Source organism: Crocodylus porosus, unplaced genomic scaffold (genome assembly GCF_001723895.1).
Source record: "Crocodylus porosus isolate Cpor-Errol unplaced genomic scaffold, CroPor_comp1, whole genome shotgun sequence".
NCBI classification, from domain to species: Eukaryota; Metazoa; Chordata; order Crocodylia; family Crocodylidae; genus Crocodylus; species Crocodylus porosus.
Genome location: NW_017728886.1, coordinates 127,482,026 through 127,505,062, shown reverse-complemented (window position 1 = coordinate 127,505,062; position 23,037 = coordinate 127,482,026). Strand labels below are relative to the sequence as shown.

General features: G+C 40.8%; 1 protein-coding gene across 5 annotated transcripts in view; it reads left to right on the top strand.

Annotated features, from left to right (window-relative positions):
• The window catches only part of DNAH5 (dynein axonemal heavy chain 5), a 294,998-nt gene that overhangs the window by 147,873 nt on the left and 124,088 nt on the right, over positions 1 to 23,037 (top strand). For all 5 annotated transcript variants that reach the window (XM_019541679.1, XM_019541689.1, XM_019541661.1 and 2 more), the window contains exons 31-40: positions 851 to 1,014; positions 2,545 to 2,701; positions 4,178 to 4,390; positions 8,000 to 8,224; positions 12,312 to 12,484; positions 13,283 to 13,461; positions 14,700 to 14,887; positions 15,559 to 15,753; positions 18,705 to 18,839; positions 19,633 to 19,740. In XM_019541679.1, the coding sequence (XP_019397224.1) occupies positions 851 to 1,014; positions 2,545 to 2,701; positions 4,178 to 4,390; positions 8,000 to 8,224; positions 12,312 to 12,484; positions 13,283 to 13,461; positions 14,700 to 14,887; positions 15,559 to 15,753; positions 18,705 to 18,839; positions 19,633 to 19,740 (1,737 nt within the window). The remainder of the gene's footprint in view (positions 1 to 850; positions 1,015 to 2,544; positions 2,702 to 4,177; positions 4,391 to 7,999; positions 8,225 to 12,311; positions 12,485 to 13,282; positions 13,462 to 14,699; positions 14,888 to 15,558; positions 15,754 to 18,704; positions 18,840 to 19,632; positions 19,741 to 23,037) is intronic.

Genomic DNA, 23,037 nt, shown 5'->3' with positions numbered 1-23,037 from the left:
ATATTTGTTCTCTGGTCTTATTCATGTGTTGGAGTAAGTTTATGTGACCAGTTGCATGAAAGTCTGAATCCTACTTTTTAAAAAGTGCTAGTTCAGGTTACAGACTTATGATATGACATTATTTACCCAGGAATCTTTAAGAAATTGATTTGTATACAAGTTTTGAAAAGAAATAAAGGAATGCACACAACTAAATCTTGTATTTTGTGGAGAAACAAACTAGGGCCTTCAATTCATTGAACTCATATGACATAAATGGGCCCTCTAATTACTGGCTGCCAAACCGTAGTGTGTCTAGATAATAAAATAATTCATATGTGAAAAGTGTAAGAAGTTAATGACATTATACAAGATAAGGATCTTCATTTGTATCTGTGGGTTTCATATTTTAGCTACTCATTTTGGTGCATTTTGTTAAATAAAAAGGGGAATTATCAGTCATCTAAATGTGAAGGTGTTGTTACTTACATAAATTGTAAGAGGAAATTATTACAAGTACTGGCAACTATGCTTGAATTTTACATGCAAAGGCACTAATCTTAAGTATAGCACAAAATCCATTTATATATGAGGTAACATTAAAATTGTAAATGAAAATGTGTTAGATCCATCATTCTTAAAATTGAGACATGGCAGCTATTTTGTTGGCTTCCTTGAGAAAAGGCAGGTAGCAAATGACAACACTGGTATTTATTCTGGTGACTTGAAAAGTGTAGAAATCTCTACAGCATGATAGTTTGCAGAAATTGACCTTCTATGGGGCTAGGTGACCAAAACTGAATGTTTAGGAGACCAAATTAATAACCTCAATTCCATTAATAGCTGCTTTTCCTCCTTTCGTTCCTGCTAGGAAGCCAAGCGTTTTTCCAACATAGATAAATCAATGGTGAAGATAATGACACGGGCCCATGAGATGCTGAATGTGGTACAGTGCTGTGTAGGAGATGAAACCATGGGACAGCTGCTGCCACACTTACTAGAGCAACTAGAAATCTGTCAAAAGTCACTCACAGGGTAAGGCTCCTAATAGGTCATGAACAAAAAGTGCTACTGTATTTACTCAAATCCAAGATGAGGTCACCCTCCAAATAGAATGGGGTGGGGGGAACCTTGTCTTGGATTTGAGTACTGTCTTGGGCAGGCAGCAGCTCAGCTGCAGCTTTGGTCTTGGTCTTGGGGCCCACCATTCCTGTGATGGGCTGGAATATTTGTTTGGCTGGGGTGAAGTGTGATGGGTGTAGAAACCTGCAGCCTTCCCTCTGCTGCACCACTACCTGCCCCCTCCAGCCCTGACCCAGCCCAGCTTGGAAGTGTTGCTTCTTCTCCCTGGTTGGCTCAAGCTGGAGCCAGGCAGGAATGTCACTACCTCTGTGTGCCCCAACCTGGAGCATAGATGCTGCTGTATGGGCAAGTGGGCAGAGAATGGGGGAGGGCAGGCTACAGTGGGGAACAGGAGGTTGTGGGGGCAGGCTGTAGGGAGGGATGAGGTGGGGAAATAGGCTGCAGGGGGTGGGGGAGGCAGGCTGTAGTGGGGAGGCAGGGAGAGGTGGGGGCAGGCACACATGGGGATAAGGGTGGGGAGGCAGGCACAGGCAAGGAGGGGCAGGCAGCAAGGGGGACATGGCCCATGGTGGGGGACAGACAGCAGGGAGAAAAGGGGCAGGGGTCTAGCTTCTCATATCCCCACTGCTGCTTTCCCTGCCACAACAATATGTGGGGGGGGAGGCACAAATTTAAAATTACCTTCCACTAATTACATTCTATATCTGGAATAGTACTTTACTTTACAATTTTCCAGGTATAGAATCTAACTATTGGTGGGCATTGTCTTAAATTCTAAGTAGTCTTGTATCGATTTGGGTAAATATAGTAAATTGTCTAGCTGCAGGACTAGAAAAGAGGGTGGTTCCTTCAGTGTTTGGTCTACTTGGAGTGGAGCCAGGCAGAGTTTAGTCACCTTGACAGAAGAAAAATCAGGAAACAAGTTACTGAAATTTAAACTTGAGCAAAGTGATGCAAGAGGAGGGTAATAAATCACTTTCTGGATAGTAGCATCTGACTATAGAGGCCACTAGGCCTGTACTCTGCCTGGTTCCTGTGGAAGCTGTAGCAGAATGTCCAACCCAGTCAGTTGGATGGGCAAGCAAATTCATGAAATACACTTATGCCCTAATCTGACTCTTCTCGAGTGTGTTTACAGGCTGACTGTCAATAGTGAGAAAAATGTACTTCCTTCAAAAAAATGTCTTTTAAAATTTTAGTAACCTTTTGCCCCTTCAATTTGACCCTTTATTAAACAATGTCTGCTTTCTGTGAAATCATATCTAATACAAAAGAATAACATCAAAGGCACTCTTAAACCATCACAGAATGATGCGTCGGAACTGCTGTTGTATTAGCATTAATGAAAACTATACTAATGTGGTATATTCAGAGAGCTTGGTCTTCCATTGCCAAAGGGATAAGTCAAAGCTCACCTTAAGGCCATACTGAATAAATTACTATGATGAGGCTTGTGACTTTTTTCTTTCTGTTTCAACTAAGGTATCTGGAGAAAAAACGACTCCTTTTTCCTCGTTTCTTCTTTGTATCTGACCCTGCTCTCCTGGAAATTCTTGGCCAGGCCTCAGACTCTCATACAATACAGGCCCACCTGCTCAATGTGTTTGACAACATTAAAACAGTTGGGTTCCATGAAAAGGTATGAACAGCTGTAATCTCACCAGTCTCTGTAACAAATCAGCAACCAATGCATATCTTTTTTAAAAGCTAAGCTTTATGATAGTGAATGGAGCATGTGACAGATACGCCAAGGCTCATGAGTTCACTAGTTCTGATTAGGTTTTTATCTCTGGAGATTTGGGTTCGCAGACTTACTCTACACATAAATTTACTTGTCAAATAGAGTAGGACTCTTACTCCAGAAGATTTGCACCAGCAACTGTATTTTAAGCAGAAGAAAAGCAAACCCTGCCTCTTGCTGTTTAAAACATTGATTAAAAGGGAATTTGAGTTTCTAAAAGTAAAGCCAGCCATGATAATGAGTCTCTCTTGTCTGTGGGAAAACATAACCTGCTCTATATAAGCGGAGGTGTTTGTATCATGTTATATTAAAAATCATTCTCTCTTCACCCCCTGCCTTTTCTTTCCTTGGTGTTGGTTCCAAACGTTAAATTTCAGGTTATTGATTTTAAGGCCAAACTTCAAAATCCAGGATGTTTGAGATTTGAAACTGAAATTCAGGTAGAAGAAATTTGCGTAGAAGTAAGTTCTGCACAAAAAAAACCATGTAAAGGCTAAGTGCTCATTATGGGGGACTGTTGGCTGTTTTGCTGAAATCCTTGCCATGGACATTTCTCTCCAAATGCTTTATCATGCAAGTGACATACCATGAGTTTACTTTGGTAATGCTTTGGAGAGACATGTACCATCAGTGGCCGTCATGTTCAGAACAAATTATAATTGCTGATACAATTCCCTGTGAGTGGAATGTAAATCTATTGGTTTCTTCCCTCCCACCTGTTCCCAGCCTTTTTGACAGGAAAATACCAGTATTACAGAAATAACTATGTTTTAGAAACATCAGTCCTATTGAATTGGTGTCCTAAGCCCTTCAGGCAATTCAGAAAAATCTCTTCCTGAGACTAGGACAGCCTTGAGATAAAGGCACTGAGCTGGTATTAAATACTCATTTGATTTCTGAAATGTATTCTTTGTGTTACTTTGAGCAAGTCCCTTAATCCACTTTGTTCCGCAGCTTCCTACCTTTCATTTGTTGCCCTGATTTTAAGACTAGAAGCTGCATTGTTGCATATGTGCAGGATTTAGATGAGTGTGACTTAATGAGCAGTTAGGGAATCAAGCAATTCTTAAACAAAACAAAACCAACCTCCCACCCTCAAAAGGCGTGACCAATTTAGTTGCCTTAATAGTATTTGTCCTCTGAAGCATTGCTTAAGCACCACTGAAATAGCATCATGGTTCAGATGAAGCCTCTTGGTGTTCATCTTCATTTCCTTATCTTTCTTCATAGCACATGATGTTAGATCAAAATAAAATGTCCAGTTAAAAACTGGGATGAAAAATGTTATGAAAATTTATTGTATGAGGAAAGTTGAGAAAAATGAACACACATCCACTGTATTTTCTGTGCCAAAACATATTTTGTTTTTATTAGGTATATGATCGTATTCTGTTGATTTGCTCTCGAGAGGGTGAGGCGATTGAGTTGGATAAACCTGTAATGGCTGAAGGTAATGTGGAAGTTTGGCTCAATTCCCTTTTGAAGGAATCCCAGTCCTCATTACATCATGTAATTTGCCAGGCAGCCACAAATATTCAGGAAACTGGATTTCAATTAATAGAATTCCTCTCTACTTTTCCAGCCCAGGTAAGGTTCTTAAATAGGTGAAGGATTCCCTACAGACAAGTGCAATTTCTTAGGTTACCATCCTTTGGTTATATGTATAAAAAAAAAAAAAGGAAAAAAATTGTGTTGACATTTAACAGCGCAAAACTTGAAGGGTATGTTTAATGTCCTTTTAGAAAGTAGGATTATTGTTAATTTAATTGTACTCATGAGGCATCTAGAACCTACAGAGAAAAACTGCATCCTAGAAAACTATGAACAGTTAAAACTTAACTTCTGTCCATATAAAATAGTGGTAGTGGAGATTTTTTTTCAAAAGCTTAGTACCACAATGTTAAAAACAGGAACCATAATAAAATTATTCCAGTTCTAAATTTCTTTGACATGTGAACACAGACAAATAGTAGTGTATTTGAAAGTTTGCTTTTGACAAACAGTTTGTGCTTCCTATTGATGAGGCTTTGGCATACCAGTATAAATAAATGTTAAGAAAATGCATGCCTAAAATTAGAGCATAATATTATCAGTTTGACTGTTAATTCATGCATTAGTCTAAACTGATTTGCACAGGAATCATTGCAGTTGAGTGATATTAAAAAAGATCTGACAGTCTTGACTGCTACTTCCTGCATGTGACTGTGGGCAAAGTGACAGAGACCTAGTTTTTATAGATGCTGATAGAGGCATCCGTGCAAGTTGATGGACATATAGGATGCTCAATATTTTTGAGAAGTCATTATTGGCTGAGTTGTGCTTGTAGCAGTCCAGTAGGGGGTGCTGGACCACCCACCTCACTGCACCTGATGACCTTTTGGGTTTTAAGTGCCTTCCTGGGGGACCCTGTATCTGGCCGACCCAATTCTTGGAGCACACCCACTAGCCTGGGGGTAATGCCACCACTACCACCAGGGGTCTGGACTGATCCTGGCCCTATGCCCCCTGGGAAACACAGGGCTAGTAGTCCTTGAGGGTACTCAACCCATTCCAAGAACTTGGGGTGCTTCTGTCAGTCTGAAGCACAAATAGTGGTCTCCCTTAGTCAGCTGAACCATGGAGACCCCAAGGCATAATCTAGACACACTCCCAATAAGTCTCCCATGTTAGGTACAAATGAGATTTTTATTGGTTACAAGGAGTAAGTTGAGAAGCGAGGGTACATGGTAGAGCAATTTCAAAGAAATTCCATAGAGCAAACAGGGTGGCTGGGTAGCCTTTGATCATGCATCTGAGTTTTACTGCAAGCTATATATCTAGTTAAATCTCAGGTATCTTACTTACAATATCATCCAGAGGCAGGTGGAAATTCCCTCTGGAGGCAGGCAGTTCATTGATCATGAATTTCAAGAGAGAGAGTTTCAGATGGCCCAGCTTCTCTCTGAGTTTTTATCATGTCTACTGCTTCTCTGGGCAGTCCTTAACTTATGTAAAATTTATGACCTCATTTACCTGGTCCAAAGAAGGCCAGCACCTGTTGGCTTCCAGCCAAACAATTCTGAAATGTATCACTGGTTGCTGGGTAGACTGACATTGCTTAGAACAATAGGGAGCCTAAGACCCCCACCCAGGTATGTGATGCCAGTTGCATAGGCAGGGGGAGCAGGTTTGCCTCTTCCCTCAGGAATGTATCCAACTTGGGTTAAAACTCTGGATTACCTAAAGAGATGGAATGTCTGCCCTCTGCAGTGACCATGTTAACCAGATTGTCACATAGGAGAGTGTTTGGGGAGAGACAGAGGTGGCAGTCTGCTACAGTGCTTCCCTGTTTTGTGTAAAGCTTAATGGTACATGTGTTGCCCTGTGGGGTCACGCCGACTTTCAGGATCTCAAAATTGCACTGTTAGATGGGAAGGTGTGATGCAATTGCACATCTACAAATACACAAAGCAATTTGACGTGCACATAGACAGGCACACAGACCTCAGGCACACATACAGACTCATCCAAGGATCATTAATTCGTATATCATGCACACAATGATATATTTGTTCCTAACTTGCATGGTAAGGTGTGTGTGCTTGTGGTATTTGGGATACCTGGGGGGAAGGTTAAGGTGAGAGAGCGGTTAAAGTGTAGGGAGTGAAAGTTGCCAGGACCAGGATTATAACCGGTAGACTAGAGAGAAGCTGGGCTGAGGAACTGAGGCTTGGGGTTACTTAAGGTCAGGTGGCCCCAGGGTTACTTGAGGTCACTGGTGCTGGGGTGGAAGCAAGGGAAAAAGCCTGGTGGCAAGGAGGAGACAGCTAGGAAACAGACAAAAACCAGACTCAGGGTTTCAAAATAACAGGTTTATTAAATAGACAACACTCACTCACTCACAATGGTAGCAGGAGAAAGAGACACAGTGGAAGGGTTGGAGCCCAGGTAGGGAAGAGAAGCAGAATCCAAGTCCTTTGCTTGGGAAGGGAAGGTGGGTGATAGTGACCTATCCTGGGCTGTGAGTTGATCCTTGATGGCCAGTCGGGGTCTTCTCCAGCAAGGTGTTGTCCAGAGAGGGCTTGCTGGCAGGGCTTCTGGGTGGATAGATGGTGTGGCATGGTGCTGATCCAGATGGAGAGGGTGTCCCACTGGGTCTGCCTTCACTTTTATAGGGGCAGACCTCCTATGACTCTAATGGCAGGGGCATGCCCAGGCAAGAGTCAGCTCCTGGTGTACAGAGCATGTGCAGTCCTAGGAAAGGACATGCAGTTTCAGGTGTCTGTAATGGTGGGTTGACTGATTTCTGCAGCAGTCTTTGTCTTACAAATCTTGAGGCAGGGAGGGTCAATGCAGGATGATGGTTGGGTTGTCAAGTTGATGGTTCCATCATTCAGAGGGAACTATTTTTAGACCTACGGCCATTTGTCTCTGGAGCACGCTCATTCATCCCCATTCATTCAGCAACCAGTTTACACAGGAGGGGAAGGTATGAGTTATAGGTTATAACATCGTACACAACAGGGCATGGGGACAAGATGGGAACCCGACACAAAATGGATACTTGACATCACTCATGCCAACCCACGTTGCAGGCCTAAATCATACAATGTTAATATGAAATGATAACAACCAATGCACAAATGATAGGAATATAATATAATACAATATAAATCAGTAAAAATCAATACAAACATAACAGAACACAATATAAAAAGGGGCTTATTACAATAATAGCATACAAGAACTTAGCTTACCTAGTACTACTTGTAATCACTTAAAAGGGCTAGAGAGGGCCGAGAGTCAGAAATGGTTAGGGGAAGGGGAGGGAATGTATTTTTAAATTAAATTAAAAAAAAAAAAAGAACAAAAACCTGGGTTTTGCTACACATGACTTGATAAAGCTTTTTGAGAACTGCTAGTAAGCAGTGCTGTAATATTGAAAAAGGAAGTAGTCACTAGTTGGGGCAAGAGAAACAGCAAAGGAATGTTGATGGGGAAAAAATATCTCTTCAGAGATCAGGTGCCCCTGTCTTTTCAAAAGAGGTCACAAAACTTTTCATATCCCGGTTTTTAAATATGATTATTCAGGTAAGTGTATATCCTAGATGAATGTATGAGTAACATTTCAAAATGCATTGAAAGATTTATAGGCAATATATTACATTCACTACAAATAACCCTTTTCTCAGAGCATGCTATTTCATGTTTTGCAAGGTTGGGTTACTGGGAATCCAAATGATTTGGACAAGGAACTCAGAAGAAGCTTTGTCTAATGCCAGGTATGATAAAAAAATAATGCAGAAGACAAACCAGTTTTTCTTGGACCTACTTAACACTCTGATAGACATGACAACAAAGGACCTTAGTACAGTTGAACGAATTAAATACGAGACGCTAATCACTATCCATGTACACCAGAGGGACATCTTTGATGACTTGGTAAGTATTCTGAATTTCACATTAAGCAACGTTAGTTTTTTGAAGAATGTTAACTAATGTACTGTTACAGTCCAAAACGTGGCTGGATGCAGGTTTGGAGATACCACAATTGTACATATCCCTACCTGAAAGTGACACTGTTTCCAACCTATGGCAATAACTTTCAAAGATACTGCCTGCAATTCTGAAAATCACACTATACTTCTGTGGATAAAAATAAGTGACTAAAGTGACTTAAACTAAGAATTCATTGATCTTGGCTGTAAAACTTAAAACTGTAAGGAAAAAAAAATCCATTAGGTCTTGATGGGTGCATCCCAAGGCAAGTACAAGTGTGTCAATTCAAGAGGAATGGTCAAGCTTTTAGGATACCTTTCTTTTTAAAATGTTTTAATTCCACAAGTTTAGTTAAAATTCTTCAAGCAATTCTACTTTCTATAAATCATTAAATAAGACTTGAAATAAACTGAATGGTTCTAGTGTAAATTTGATGAGGCTGGTAAATGGCCCAGAACTGACGAAATTAATAATTTGCATTGACTGAATCAGTTACTGCTGTCAGAGCCTCCAAGACGGCCTTAGTTTAAAAGAAAATTAAGTCCACAAGCTAAATGTCACTTCATTACCATAGAAAAAATGCTTAGTTTATGGTTGTAGCTTACAAATAAAGGAAGAGGTAATATTTAATATATTATGTCTCAGGAATGGAGATAACATTTCCGTCTCAATACTAGCTTGTTGGAATAAACTGCAACTCTTACCTGCTGGCAATCCATAAAAGGAAGACAGAACAGCATGTTCCTTTTAAGAATTTGATCCCTCTCCCCTACTCCCACCAACATTCAGGACAAAATGAGTGAATTTGCCAACTGTATATTTATATATTTTCAAATTCAACACTCTAAGGCTTTGCATCTTAACGGGTTTCATAGATCTCAGGGCTGGAAGGAACCTCAAAGATCATCAAGTCCAGCCCCCTGCCCCAGGGGCAGGAAGTGAGCTAGGGTCAAAGGATCCCAGCAAGATCAGCATCCAAGCATTTCTTGAATGAGTCCAGAGTAGGTGACTGCACTACTTCTGGAGGGAGTCTATTCCAGGTCTTGGGGGCTTGGACAGTAAAGAAATTTATGTCTTATGTCCAGCCTAAAACAGTCTTGAAGGAGTTTATGACCATTAGTCTTTGTTTTTCCTTGGGGTGATCTGGTGAACAGACATTCTCCCAGGTCCTGATGTACACCCCTTCTGTACTTACAAGCAGCCACCAGGTCCCTCCTGAGCCTGCGCTTTTCCAGGATGAAGAGTCCCATGGCTCTCAGCCTGTCTTCATAAGGCCTATCCTCTTGCCCTCTGATCATGTGCGTGGCTCTCCTCTGGGCTCTTTCAAGCTTCTCAACATCCTTCTTGAATTGTGGAGCCCAGCATTGGATGTAGTACTCCAGCTGCGGCCTCACCAAGGCTGAGTACAGTGGGAGAATGACAACCTGCGATTTGCTTGAGAAGCATCTATGGATTCAAGCCAGAGTTTTGTTTGCTTTACCAGCTGCAACATTGCATTGGTGGCTCACGTCCATCTTGTGGTCTATCATGACCCCTAAGTCTCTTTCAGCAGTGGTGTTGCAAGCATAGCACTGCTGAGCCTATAAGTATGCTGTGGGTTTTTTTCCTGAGGTGGAATACCTTACATTTATCAGTATTGAATGTCATCAGGTATCTGCCCACTTTCTAAGTTTATCCAAGTCAGCCTGGATCACTAGCCTGTCTTCAGGTGTGGACATCATGCACCAAAGTGTAGTGTCATTGGCAAACTTAGCCAGTGCGCTTCTGACACCAATGTCCAAATCATTGATAAAGATGTTAAAGAGAACTGGTCCAAGGACGCAGAGCCTTGGGGGATGCTACTGGTCATGGAGCGCCATAATGATTCGATACTGTTGACCACTACTGAGTCCAACTTTGGAGCCAATTTCACAGCCATCAGACTGTGGTGTAGATGAGGGCACAGTTGGTCAATTTTTCTGTGAGGAGGTCATAGCACACCAGATCAAAGGCTTTTTTGAAGTCAAGATATATGACATCAATCTCTTCTCCCTTGTCTAGGTGAACTGTCACCTGGTCATAGAAGGAGATGAGATTGGTCAGGCAAGACCTACCCATGACAAACCTGTGCTGGCTGTCCCTCAGGATGTTGCCCTCAGCCGGCTTATCCAGAAGGGTCTCTTTGATAATTTTCCACCCGTTCTTGAAGATGGGTACCACACTGGCCTTCTTCCTGTCTTCAGGTGCTTCACCTGAGTGCCATGAGTTTTTGAATATTTTTGCCAATCATTGGGCTATGATACTTGCCAGGTCCTTGAGTACTCTAGGGTGTAATCTGTCAGGACTAGCTGACTTGAAGGTGTCCAGCCTCTCAAGATGATCCTTTACTAGATCACCTTTGTTCTCAAGTCCTAAAGATGCTTAATCTGGTGCAGTTGACTAAATTAGACATATTTTCAACTGGGTTATGTTGTTGTTTGTGAGTACTGATTTATTTCCTACTATTTTGGTCAGCTTTTTCTCAGTAGTATCATTTTATATATGATCAGCCCACACATGAGTCAGAGTTGGAAATGAGTAGAGAACTGAGTTTTTAGACTCAAGAATCATATCTTTAAATGCTACCTGGACTTTAATGAGACCTCCATCTTTGCATGGCAGATCAATAGAATACCAGGTTGCTTAGCTGTGTTAAATTCAATGAAGTATCAGGTTTTTTTTTATTCTCAATGGTCACCAAGTATTATTATCTCATTACTTAGATTAGCTTTTGTGACCTCTTTGTTTCTGTGGGTTTATTGCTTGTTTTTCTGTCCCAGCACTGCCCCCTACCCCCTTTCTTCCCTCCCTCCTTTTCTGCTATTTAGAATTAACATTATGTTCTCCTTTCTTTTTACTGCTCTGTGCATATTCATTCACAGCATCCAGTGAAGTGAACTGTTCAAAACTTACGTTACATATACATATATATGAAGAAGGCAGGGTAGATCTTCATCTTCTAAATTAAATCAGAGATCTCTTGATTACTCTCTCTGATTTTGTTAGTCTATAAGTCTATATAGTTGTGCATCTACATGAAAAGTTTACTGCAGAAAGTAAAACATAACTTGCTACATGTGCAGTGCTATTAGGACGGTGTCCTTTACTCAGCAGCATCTCATGTGTAGACACTGCCAGGGCAGCCTAGGACATATGAGGGTGCTTTGGTGTGGCCCCCACCCCATGCCACCTGGGGCTACTCTGTCCTGGCTCAGCGTGCTGTAGTCTTGGGTGCACGTTCAAACAGTATGCCTGGGAGTAATAAATTCTGGCATATATGCATCAGAGTTTATCATTCTGTGCTAATAGCACATGTTGACTCACCCAGTGGCTACATCTACACGTGCTTAACTGTGGTGTAAATTAATTATCTGTGGAGTAAAGTGTCACCATCTACATGTGTGATGGTATTAGGCCACAGTAAATGAATTAACACTTCAGTAAGTACTGTCAGGGACAGTACTATCTTATGCCAGGGTAATTTACTGTGGTTAAAAGCATTTGTAGATGCTGGCCACCAGTGTAAATTGCAGCTGATCAGGTCAGCCAGCTGGGGGCAGATTCCTGCCTGCTATTTAGCCACATGGCACTGCGCTTTCAGCACCCTGGTGCCCCAGCCAGCCTCTCTGCCACCCTCTGCTGCCACCCAGAGCCTGGGGTTGACCCCCTGTACCCCCTGCCAACCCAGGCCCATTCCACGCTGGCTCAAATTGAAGCTCTCCTGAACATGTGTGCCTGATACTGTGCCTGGGAATAGTTTGCTCCAGCTCAAACTGCTTTGGAATTTGGTTCACATAAATTGCATAGATGCACCCAGTGATTCCAAAAGCCTTTGTTAGCAAAATTATTAATAAGCACAACTGAAGCACCATGAGTTTAAATTATCAGTTGCTACAATTACTAATTGCATCTTGAGTTCATTAGTGCTGTTGGGGTTTGCCTTGGGTAATGTACATAAATGCAAGGAGATTGTCTCTATTAGCGCTTTCAAATGTTGCTTTTATTTTCCTAGTGCCGTCTGCATGTCAAGAGCCCCGCAGACTTTGAATGGCTGAAACAGTGCAGATTTTACTTTAGTGAAGACTTAGATAAGATGCTCATAAAGATCACTGATGTGGGCTTTACGTACCAGAATGAATTCTTAGGCTGTACTGACAGGCTTGTCATAACACCTCTCACAGACAGGTGATTAAAATTTGATTTCCTCACACCCTTACTTAAAGCTTAAAGACCTGGGCTTTCTACTTCAAGGCTCATTGTTGCTCATTTGTTGTCAAAGTCTGTTTTGAGTTCCACTGTTTTCTTAGCTTTAGTGGGTTTGTATGGCATGTGAAAAGGTAGAATTTTGTGCTTGGACCTTGATTAATATACAATCCTGAGAAAATTCTGACTTCATGCAGTATGCATGTGTGACATACTTTTCCATAGAAAGTAGATCTATTAAATATAATGAAAGTAGTACAGTTGAGTGGGAAATAGACATTTTATTTGGTCTGACCAAATTAAATGTTTCTTGTGCAATTAAATCTGAATCTCAGTTGTTCTGCTTCCACAGGGATCTTTCTTTATAGCTACATTGATAGGTTTAATAGAGTGCCGTCCTTTGAAGTAAGTTAGTTAAAATATCTCTTATTTGGGCTTAAACATGCTGGCTGTCACCTTGTCAAATTTAGATTTTGGAATTTTCCTCAGGTGACATCATACATAATTAGGAATTATGATGTGATGACACAGTGCTTTAAAGTGGCCATGGAGAAGCACCAAAGATAACTGATGTGGGGACTTGTCCTTCAGATTGATTGGCAGGTGTGCCTCCCAATTGCAAGGGCCATTGAATCATGTTAATTTAGTGCTTTCCCTGGGCACATTTCAAGATCCAGTTTGGGAACAAGTTAAAAGGATGTAATTCTCAGTTCGATTATAAAGCAGGCATAGGGCACTGAATACTGCACTGTAGATACTTAACAGTCTGTTGCCTTGTAGATGTTATATTACTTTGGCTCAAGCCTTGGGGATGAGCATGGGTGGAGCACCTGCTGGGCCTGCGGGAACAGGGAAAACCGAAACTACCAAAGACATGGGAAGATGCCTTGGTAAATATGTTGTGGTCTTCAATTGTTCAGACCAGATGGATTTCCGAGGACTAGGGAGAATTTTCAAAGGTGAGATTTGCCCAGTTACAGAGTTCTCTTATTCAATAACACCTTACAGAATAAGATTATACATATGCTTTAGACTTTGGGCCTCAAACTTATTTCAGCGTTTCCTGTTTTAAAATAATGAAGTACTTTTATAGACACAGTTTTCAAGGACAAGAGAATGGCTATTCTTTATTTAGAAAAGGGTTCAGTTCAACCAAAATCTTTCTTTTGAGCTTGTGTGACTTAGGAAAACTGAGAACTAATCATATTCCTAACACAAATGTCAATCTGTATTGGACAGGAACAAGATCAAAACATTTATTAAAAGAACGTACATTATACACATTACTATGTGTAAGAGCTAAATAGAGTGGCTGTCTAAACTGTTAAGTTCATGGATTCTGGCTCACTATGTCAAACGCTTTAAATTCTTAATCAGCTACGTTGCTTAAAATAGCTAGCAAAAGTGAGAGACTCTTTAATGGTATTAAATATTATTCTTAAATACTAAAACCAGTTATTTGACATGAGCAGAGACAGAAGGGAGTATAGACTGTCTTTTTCCTCACCTGAAAATGATGGCAGATGCAAAACCGAGGATGAACTTGAACCCTGAATATTCACCTTTCTCCTTTTTGAGAGTTACTGTGTATTAAAAAGTATCTTACCAAATATTCATAGAATCATAGTATAATGTTTACTTGGTTATTCTGGGGGGTGGAAAAAACCCCTATTTCTAAGATCAGTGTGTCCTGGAACCTCTTTTCATGTATAGAAAATTTGGTGGTTCATTCCTTTAACTGAGTTGTACACTATTATTATGGCTGGAAACTGGTAGTTTTAACAGTTACCTTTTATTATTGATGAGTTTTCATGTTTATGGAACAAGATATCTGAAACAGGAGAAGCCATCGCTTTGAAAACGTGCCTGACTGATGGATTTTGATGGGCATTATCTGTCCTGAGAGAGAATGAATTGGAGAGCAAGGATATGGCCTGGACAAATACTGGGCCTGTTGTCCAGAGAAAACTTCTGGTGCTGGGTATTAGCTGAGAAAGGCTTGGAACTGTGACCAAACAAAATTTCTCCCACTAGATTCTTTCTTAGTTCTTGGAAATGGGTCTACTTAGTAAGTGAACAGAATTAATTCAGTTATCTGCCTTCACTATTAGTTTCTCTTCCCAGTCAATACAACTTCTAGAGTCCATGCATTTAACATTGCAGTGTTCAGAGGCATAGTAGTATTTTTCTCTTTAAGGTCTTGCTCAGTCTGGCTCTTGGGGCTGCTTCGATGAATTCAATCGTATTGATTTACCAGTATTATCAGTAGCTGCACAGCAAATTGCAATCGTGTTGACTTGTAAGAAGGAACGTAAAAAGAGTTTTATTTTCACTGATGGAGATAATGTGGAAATGAATTCTGAATTTGGAATCTTTCTAACTATGGTAGGTAATCTGAGGGGTGTCTTTAATTTCAGTCATTGTATACTGGTGGCATTTACTGTACTCATTAAACCCCTGATGTCAATGTCACCTAAGCTGTTAAAATTCTGTTCCGGTTTGAGAAGGAAAATTGATTATATAGCCAGCTTACAGGGTTGAGTCTCAGTGACTGTTGATAAAATGTGCCAAATTAACTAGTTACCAATTTATTCTAGCAACCAGCCCTGCAAATTCAGCTTGGGACTGGAAAATAAATTAGTAATGGACTTTCACATTATAATCCATGTTCTGCCTGCTAAATTGTGGCCATTGTCTGCAATATGGCAACTTCAAAGTTATTTTTACAGATGTAACTGATAAACCTGGATAAATGTAGTGACTCAAGAAAAATAAAATCCAGCTCTCACCTGCTTAGCTTTATTTGCTTTCAGTGCTAAAGGCAGTAAAAGTGCTAAAAATCTGTAGTAAGTGATAGAATACATCTACTAAGGCACTCAGAGTTTGGAGTTTTTTTGTTGTCTGCCTTAGTCAAAGCAGAATTGAAAGTCTTGTACTAAGTTCATAACATAGTTGTAATTAAATATTAAAACACATTTTGCTTAACTATGTCAAGATAGTTCATTTTTCTTATTAAATACAACAACGCCAACTTTAAACTTTTCTCTTCTCCTCAGAACCCAGGATATGCTGGACGACAAGAGCTGCCTGAAAACCTGAAAATAAATTTCCGTTCAGTAGCAATGATGGTTCCTGATCGTCAGATTATAATACGGGTCAAGATGGCTAGCTGTGGTTTTATTGATAACATTGTATTGGCAAGGAAATTCTTCACTCTGTACAAACTGTGTGAGGAGCAATTATCTAAGCAGGTGAAGCTGTCAGAAAACTGTCTCTTTAATAGCTTTAATCTGGCACTTAATATCAGAGAGCTATGGAGCAGAGAAATGGGTCTATCAGTGTGATAAGCACATATTAAACCAGAAGGTGTCTGTCACTGAATGGAGTTTATTATTCTTTGGGTTTAAAGTATTATGGGTTTCTTTGTTTTTGTGTAGGGAAGTGGCTATCATTTGATAGAAGATTACTTAGAATTTGAATGGGTATTGTAGTATTTGGTGGGTTAAGACCAGTTAATTACATCATTAGTAACCCGACCACACATCCATTTAGTTGATGGTATGATAAAACAAGGAATAAGCCACAAAAGTTGTTACATAAAAATCTATATAATAATTTTGTGGTTGGTTCCCCTTGCACCATAAATTGAATATGGGGCCAACACTGGAGCCAAGGGCTACCTGTACATGTGCTTGGAGGTAGGAGGGCATTTTAATTACAGTGGTTCCTGGACAGCCGCTCTAATTAAAGCAGCTCACCATCAGATGTATTAAGTCCCCCTGCATTTCACAGTGACCACAGAGGCACTTTAGCTAAAGGTCATTAAATGAGGTTTTAGTTAAAACACCCCCATGGCCATTTTGAAATGCAGGGGGGCTTAATACATGTGACAGCGAGGTGTTGCTGGAGCATTCTAATTAGAATGTGGAGCAGATTTAATAAGCATGTCTATAAGCAGTCAAGGGCTCCACGTGTTCCTGCAGCTGGGTGTCCGGATTAGTTGACAGGTGCTTCCAGCCTTAGGAGTGCCACTTGCCAGCACAGGGGGAGCCCAGGATCATGACACTGGGCTGCTGCTGCACCAGCAGGATGGTGCATTTGGGATCGGAGCCGTGATCCCACAATCGCACCTCCTGTCATGCACCTGTGGCAAAGCAAGAGGAATGATGTTTGAGATCGTAGATCAGATCACATCATGCCTTTTAATTCAATATCTGTCAGCAGCTGATGTAGCACTTAGATGTTAATATACTGTTACTGTAAGGGGCAACAAAGGATTTTTTTCAGTTTCTGCTACCTAGGCTATATTGTATGTTTGAGGAGCTTCTCTTGGATAACCAGCCCTCAGTAATGCCTGAAAAAAATGGCCTTCTCCTCTCAAACAGACTACACAATAAATCAAAAGACCTATGGACATAATGCTCAGGGCATTCCTATCTCTGCCATTAGAAGAGCATGAAGCAGCATTACTCTTCCTTATGGGATTTGTCTTGCTGTCTGTGGAGTTATCAGTTTGCATTTAAACAATGAAAAGTCCTCCCTGCATTCCAAGGCCTGAGTACATGGTCCTTGATTAAAACAGTCTAGGAAATAGGTGGAAGATGCACACAATCCCATTTAGAATCATTCTTTTAGAAAATGTTGGATTCTAGCTGTTGGCATTGACAGATGGCTCCATATAGGCAGAATAAAGTAAAATGCTTTCCTGGGTTTCAGATAACTTAAACACTTTTTAAATATGGGGGAGGAGGAGGGGTGGGAGAAGGGAAACCTTATTTCACATGTTCATTGTTGTTTACATATTGCATATCTCTTTGCTAGAAAGCAAAAAAAGTACTTTGTCAAAGTGTGCCCTGGTAAGGCTTAGCTAGCTTGCTAACGTCTGCACAAGAGGCTAACGCTTCTTTTTTTTTTTTTTTTTTTTTTTTTTGCTTCACCTCACACAATAAGATAATGGAAGAGAGTCCTACTTTGAAGCTCAGAACGGTTCTCTTAGCCTACAGCAGCAGTTTACAATGATATAAATACTGATAACTTTTTTTTTAATTTAAAAACCTGATGTTCCAGGTACTGTGACCCTTTTCCTTTTCTGTTGCATGAAAGCAAACCTGAAGGCACAGTTAAAATACAATATTTTCATGCCAAGTGCCCCCAAATGACACATGCTCCTTATTTTTTGGAAGCTGGAATGTAGAAAAAAAGATTTTTCCGACTGTGGCCAACTGTGTGCATGGCTGACTGTGACATAGAGCAAGTCCTCCAGAAATGTGGTATCCCAGGAGATGGTCTAGGTGACACAGCAGGAACTTCCTGGTGTGGCAGGATAGCAACAAGGCTTGGTTCCAGACCCTTGCAAGGGCAGTAGCTAGATTGTCTTTCCTGTAAATAAGTCTTTAAGTTCCTGTAAATGCTAATGTGTTGTTTCTACTCCATCAACCTCATCAATATACAACTGCAGACTGCATGCACTTGCCCTGAGCAAGGTCAGTGGCTGCTTCAGGCACAAACTACAGTGCCCAATTAATTGCTACAGCTGCAGGCAGGTCAACACTGGATTTTGCCTCTTGTTTGCTGGAGCCACCAAGAAGTGGCAGCCATCTTGGCAGCATTAAAACACAGTGTCTTCTGTACTTCTGTTCCTCCATGCTTCTATTCCAGTGAAGAAAAATCAGCTTCTTCACTTAAGAGACCCATCCTTATTTTGGAGAGCAGATTTGGGATCCAGGGGGGAAGGTGCCTGTTTGCTGAGGTGTACTTTCAACTCTAAAACTATGATCATTATTCAAGTTTACAGAGAGGTTATTTGCTTCAAAAATAATCTACCTTACACCTGCGAGTTACAATTCTTTTACATGTAACTGTCCTCTGAGGGAGAGGAGGACTCTTTTTGGAGACAAATACTACCACTGCTGAGTTATGCCATCTTGCATTTAAATAAACCCCAGATTTTTGTGCTATCTGAAAGTTGTTATTGTGATTTTTTCCCCCCCCAGTTGAATAAATGGGCAAACTGCAGCATGAATGAGATGAATGTTTTTGACAGTGATACCTTAGAAAAATTGAATCTGTGTTGTGAATGCAGTACCATGGCAGTAACAGTGGAGGAGCTCCAGAATTATGTTGTTCTTGTTAAATGAATTGTTTTCCTGCGTAGTGGAAATGAGTTGCTTAATGAATTTTGTTAACTTCTGATACTTTCTAGGTTCATTATGACTTTGGTTTGCGGAATATTTTGTCAGTACTGCGTACACTGGGAGCAGCAAAAAGAGCAAACCCCACTGATACAGAATCTACTATTGTCATGCGAGTATTGAGAGACATGAACCTTTCTAAACTTGTAAGTTTCACAGATTTAAACTGTTTGTTTCATAATTGTCTTTTGAGTCGAATACTTGGAAACACTAATAAACTATAAGGTGGGAGAATGTGTTTAACGAAGGCTAATCAATAGATATGTTAAATTTCTCAAGATTAGTTTAGAAATACTCCTTCCTCTCCTGTTGGCATAATTTAGAGTTTAGTTTTTTACGTTCATTGCTGTTGATAGGTACCTTTCACACTTCTATGGTTTCAGTTGTTGTTATTACTTCTAGGTAGTGATTCCAAAATTAGCTACTGTATACCTGATCTTCATTTCTGTCCCATTTAGTGTTTGGTTTGGGCTTTATCTGATGATATTCATTTGTCCAGCCAACATTTCAAAAGCTTATGTGATAAACTTCTGTTAATGTCTTTCTAGACTTTAATTCCTTTTGTCACTCACAACTTACGTGACATAATACTCTTTTTTTTTTTTTTTTTCCACTCCAGATTCTGAGAAAAGCCTGTCACTTTCTTATCCATTGTATTGAGAAAATTTGTCCCCTGTATTATAGCAAAATGGAATCCCAGCTCTAGATCTCTTTTCACAGTTTCTCTTAGTCTTGCTTACACTGGAGGAGTCTATGAATTTACAGACTGATAATGCCTTTTCCTCATCCCAGATACCCTCAGAGTCCAACTATCTTGACTCTAACGTGTTCAAGTTATTGGAGTTCATGATGCAGAGCAGGATTTGACCCTGGCGTACCATTAATGAAAGTAAAATGGTTGTGACATTTATTTAATCTTTTTTTCTACTGGTTTTGTAGATTGATGAAGATGAACCATTATTTTTAAGCCTGATAGAGGATCTGTTCCCGGGCATTCAACTTGATAAAGCAGGTTATCCAGAACTAGAAGCTGCTATTAACAAACAGGTAATGATTCTTTTAGTGCATAGCCCTATGACAGATGCAAGAGAGAGTGATTATTTGTGTGGCATAAACATGGTGGGAATTCCTATAATAAACAGTATTGAAAGTTTGCCCACTGCAAGAATGAGTTTTCTGATTGAGGGGAAAAAAAGTGGTTGTAATGTGCTAGTGAGCCTTCAGTATTGTCACTTAAAGTCTTAAACACTAATTTTCAGTGACAAATTAATGGTTGAAATTTGTAAATCTTGGTCAGTCCAAAAATAAATTGAGGCAAGTTTAGCCAGTACTATGATTAGTGTAGAAAGATTTTATTATTTTTTTTCCCCACAGTCAACATGTTGTGTTAATCCCTGCCAGGTAACTCAGAAAACGCTAACTGGCATATATATGGTCCTCAAAGAGAAAAATAGGTTGTGAGTATCATTCATTCAAAAGAATTGCTGTATTATATTACTTCCCAATGCTACAACTGTTGCTCATTATGTAGTCCAGATTTTGAAAAATAACAACTCTAGAAAGAAGCTAAAATACTATATTGTGTGTCAGAAGTGGGTTTTTTTTTTACTCTTATCAATTTAAATCCTGAACTCTGCACATGTAATTTGACCTGACTTGAAAGATGTATTTTGAATATAAAGATGACAAATTTGATTACTTCATACTACCCAATAAAAGGACATTACAGTTCAGAAGAGAATTAGAAGTGGGTATTCATGCAATTGCAATAATGAACTGTTAACCTAGTGTATGATTTACTTTGTCAATTGGAAAATGACCAGATACTTTCTGGCCAAAAAGTCTGAATTGAAAAAATGTCTTCTATAAATAATTATCCCTTGCTAGGATAAAGTACAATAGCTCTGAATTGCAAAGGTAAGAGAGCTGAATCATTTTTCCAATAGCCTGAACAGAAGTCTTTTGTTCTTACTGTGGCTTTGCTCTTGGTTGCTTTATGGTGCATGGTGGATCTCTTATCCTATCTCATCTTACCTAGCCTCTTCAAAAAGTGCTTAATACTAATCTATTTCAGAGAAGTTGGACACTTCAATACCTAACCACACTGAGGATCTAGGATCATATCGAAATTATAAGCATTATTCAGGACATAGCTGATGACTTGATCAGGTTAGAAGGAAAGCATCTCCCTAACTGTGACAGTATTGAGGTTGAGCAGGGTGGATCTAGAGGGGATACAGTGGTATGGCTGCACCCCGTTTTAGACTGGACAGTGTTGCTGGAGCCTCTGAGGACTTGGAAAAAGTCTTTAAAGCAGAAGAGAATCCCTGCTTCCCCTCTGTGCTTAGAGGCATGTCCCCCCACTCCTCCATCCCCAGCCTGCTGTGGCAGCTTTCCCTGCTGTCCTGTGTGTGGGGGAATCTTCAGAGCTGCTCCTGCCTGCTCCAGCTGAGTTGTGTGGGGGCAGGGCTCAGCTAGGGCAGTGATGACAGTGGCTGTTCCTTCCTGAGCCTGCTCTTTCATAGACTGGGCAGTAGGGGAACTGGGCACCCTCTCCCCATTGCTGCTGCTGTTCCCAAATAGATTAGCGCCCACACAGCTTGGTTTGCAGGGGCAGGTCAGAAGCTTCCCCTGCCCCTGGGACAGTGAGAAAAGCAACAGCACTTGGAGGAGGAGGGGACAAAAGGTGAGGGGAGCAGATGTGCATCTGAGCATGGTGGGGAAAGGAGGGATATGCTTACCTTCTATGGGGACTTTAAGAAGACCCTAAAGGCTCCTGCTGTACAGTTTTCCCTGTCCAGGTTTGGCAGGGGGTAGAAGCTGGGATGAGGGTAGATCCAACTCTGCCATATGGGTTGCTGCTCCCAAACCCCACTTTGCCATATCCTGGATCTGCCATTGGTGTTGAGTGACAACTAACGATAGCCAAAATGACTCTAAAACTTATAGATGAGCAGGAAAAAGAAATTGCTTGCCAAACTTAAGTGGGTCTTAATATCACTTCAGCAATGGGATGTCCTCTAGTTCAGGGATACTTTAAGGGAAAAAAAAAGCAAGAAAAATAATCACAATTGTTCATACGAGAATTTAAGAAAGGAAGTTAGAAGTTAAAATAAATGAAACAAATATTTGAGCACTACGCCCATTACAGTCTCCATTGTAAACTATCACGAGAGTCCTCATCCAGTGCAACCTAAAGACTGTGAATGGGAATATGAAGGGATAACTGATCTACTTAATTTGTTGTATGCAGAAGAAATAAAATAGTATCCTTAAGGGAAGTGGCCCAGACCAGACTCTGGTTACAGTGTGACTTCTGTACTTGGAAACTTGGTAACTTAGTGGGTTTAGGATATAAACTGTCTGGATGTGCTGTCTTTGAAAATGCAAATTCAAAGCAATCTGGGACTTTGGCACCAGTTTATTGGTGAGGAGTGGCTTTAATATTTTCCAGAAATTAGCATTCAGGAAACTAAATATATTTATGAATCTAGTTCACAGCACCTAAATGTCAACTTACTTTCTAGAGGCAAGGATTTCCATGGGTGATATATCTTTTATTGGACTAGTTGCACAGTAGGGAGAGACTTAGATAAGATTTTCAATGTCCCTGAAGGTGAATACATTGCATTCAAAAGCATGTCTAAGTCTATCACTATCATATAGTTGTCCAATGAAAGCTACCACCCACAGAAATCCTTTCCTCTTGCGTATTTCCTATACCATCATGGCTACAACACTTACAAATGTTTAAAGTTCTCTTGTGTAGCGGACCAGTAGGGGGTGCTCCTGCACTGAGCCACCCACCTCACTGCACCCAACCAAAACCAAGCTTTGGATGCCTCCCCAAGGGCTCCAGCTTCTGGCTAACCCCTTTTTGGAGTATACCCACAAGCTTGGGGTAACTTCTGCTATCACCTGGGGCTGGTCTTTATCCAGGTTCTGTGATCCCTGGGGAACACAGGCCTTGTAGACCTTGAAGAGTGCTTAACCCACCATGAGATGCCGGGGTGCTTCCTTTAGCCTGAAGCATTCACAGTAGCCTCCCTTAGTCAGCTGAGCGAAGGGGGCTAAAAGGCATACCTAATGCTTCTGAGCAGTTCCAGCAAAGCTTGGTATAACAGACAGCTTTATTGCTTGGAGAGGGTAGGCATGGAGAGAGGGGGTATGTGGCGAAATGCTGGGCTAGCGGCTCCGGCACCGCTTAGGGGAGCCACGGGCTTTGCGGAGTTGTGCGAGCGCGCGGCTTGTGGGGCGGGATTGAGGTAGCTCTTAGCCGCCCTCGAGGTTCGCCGAGTTGGCACAAGTAGACGACTTAGAGTAAGTAGTTAGTGTCTCTTAATC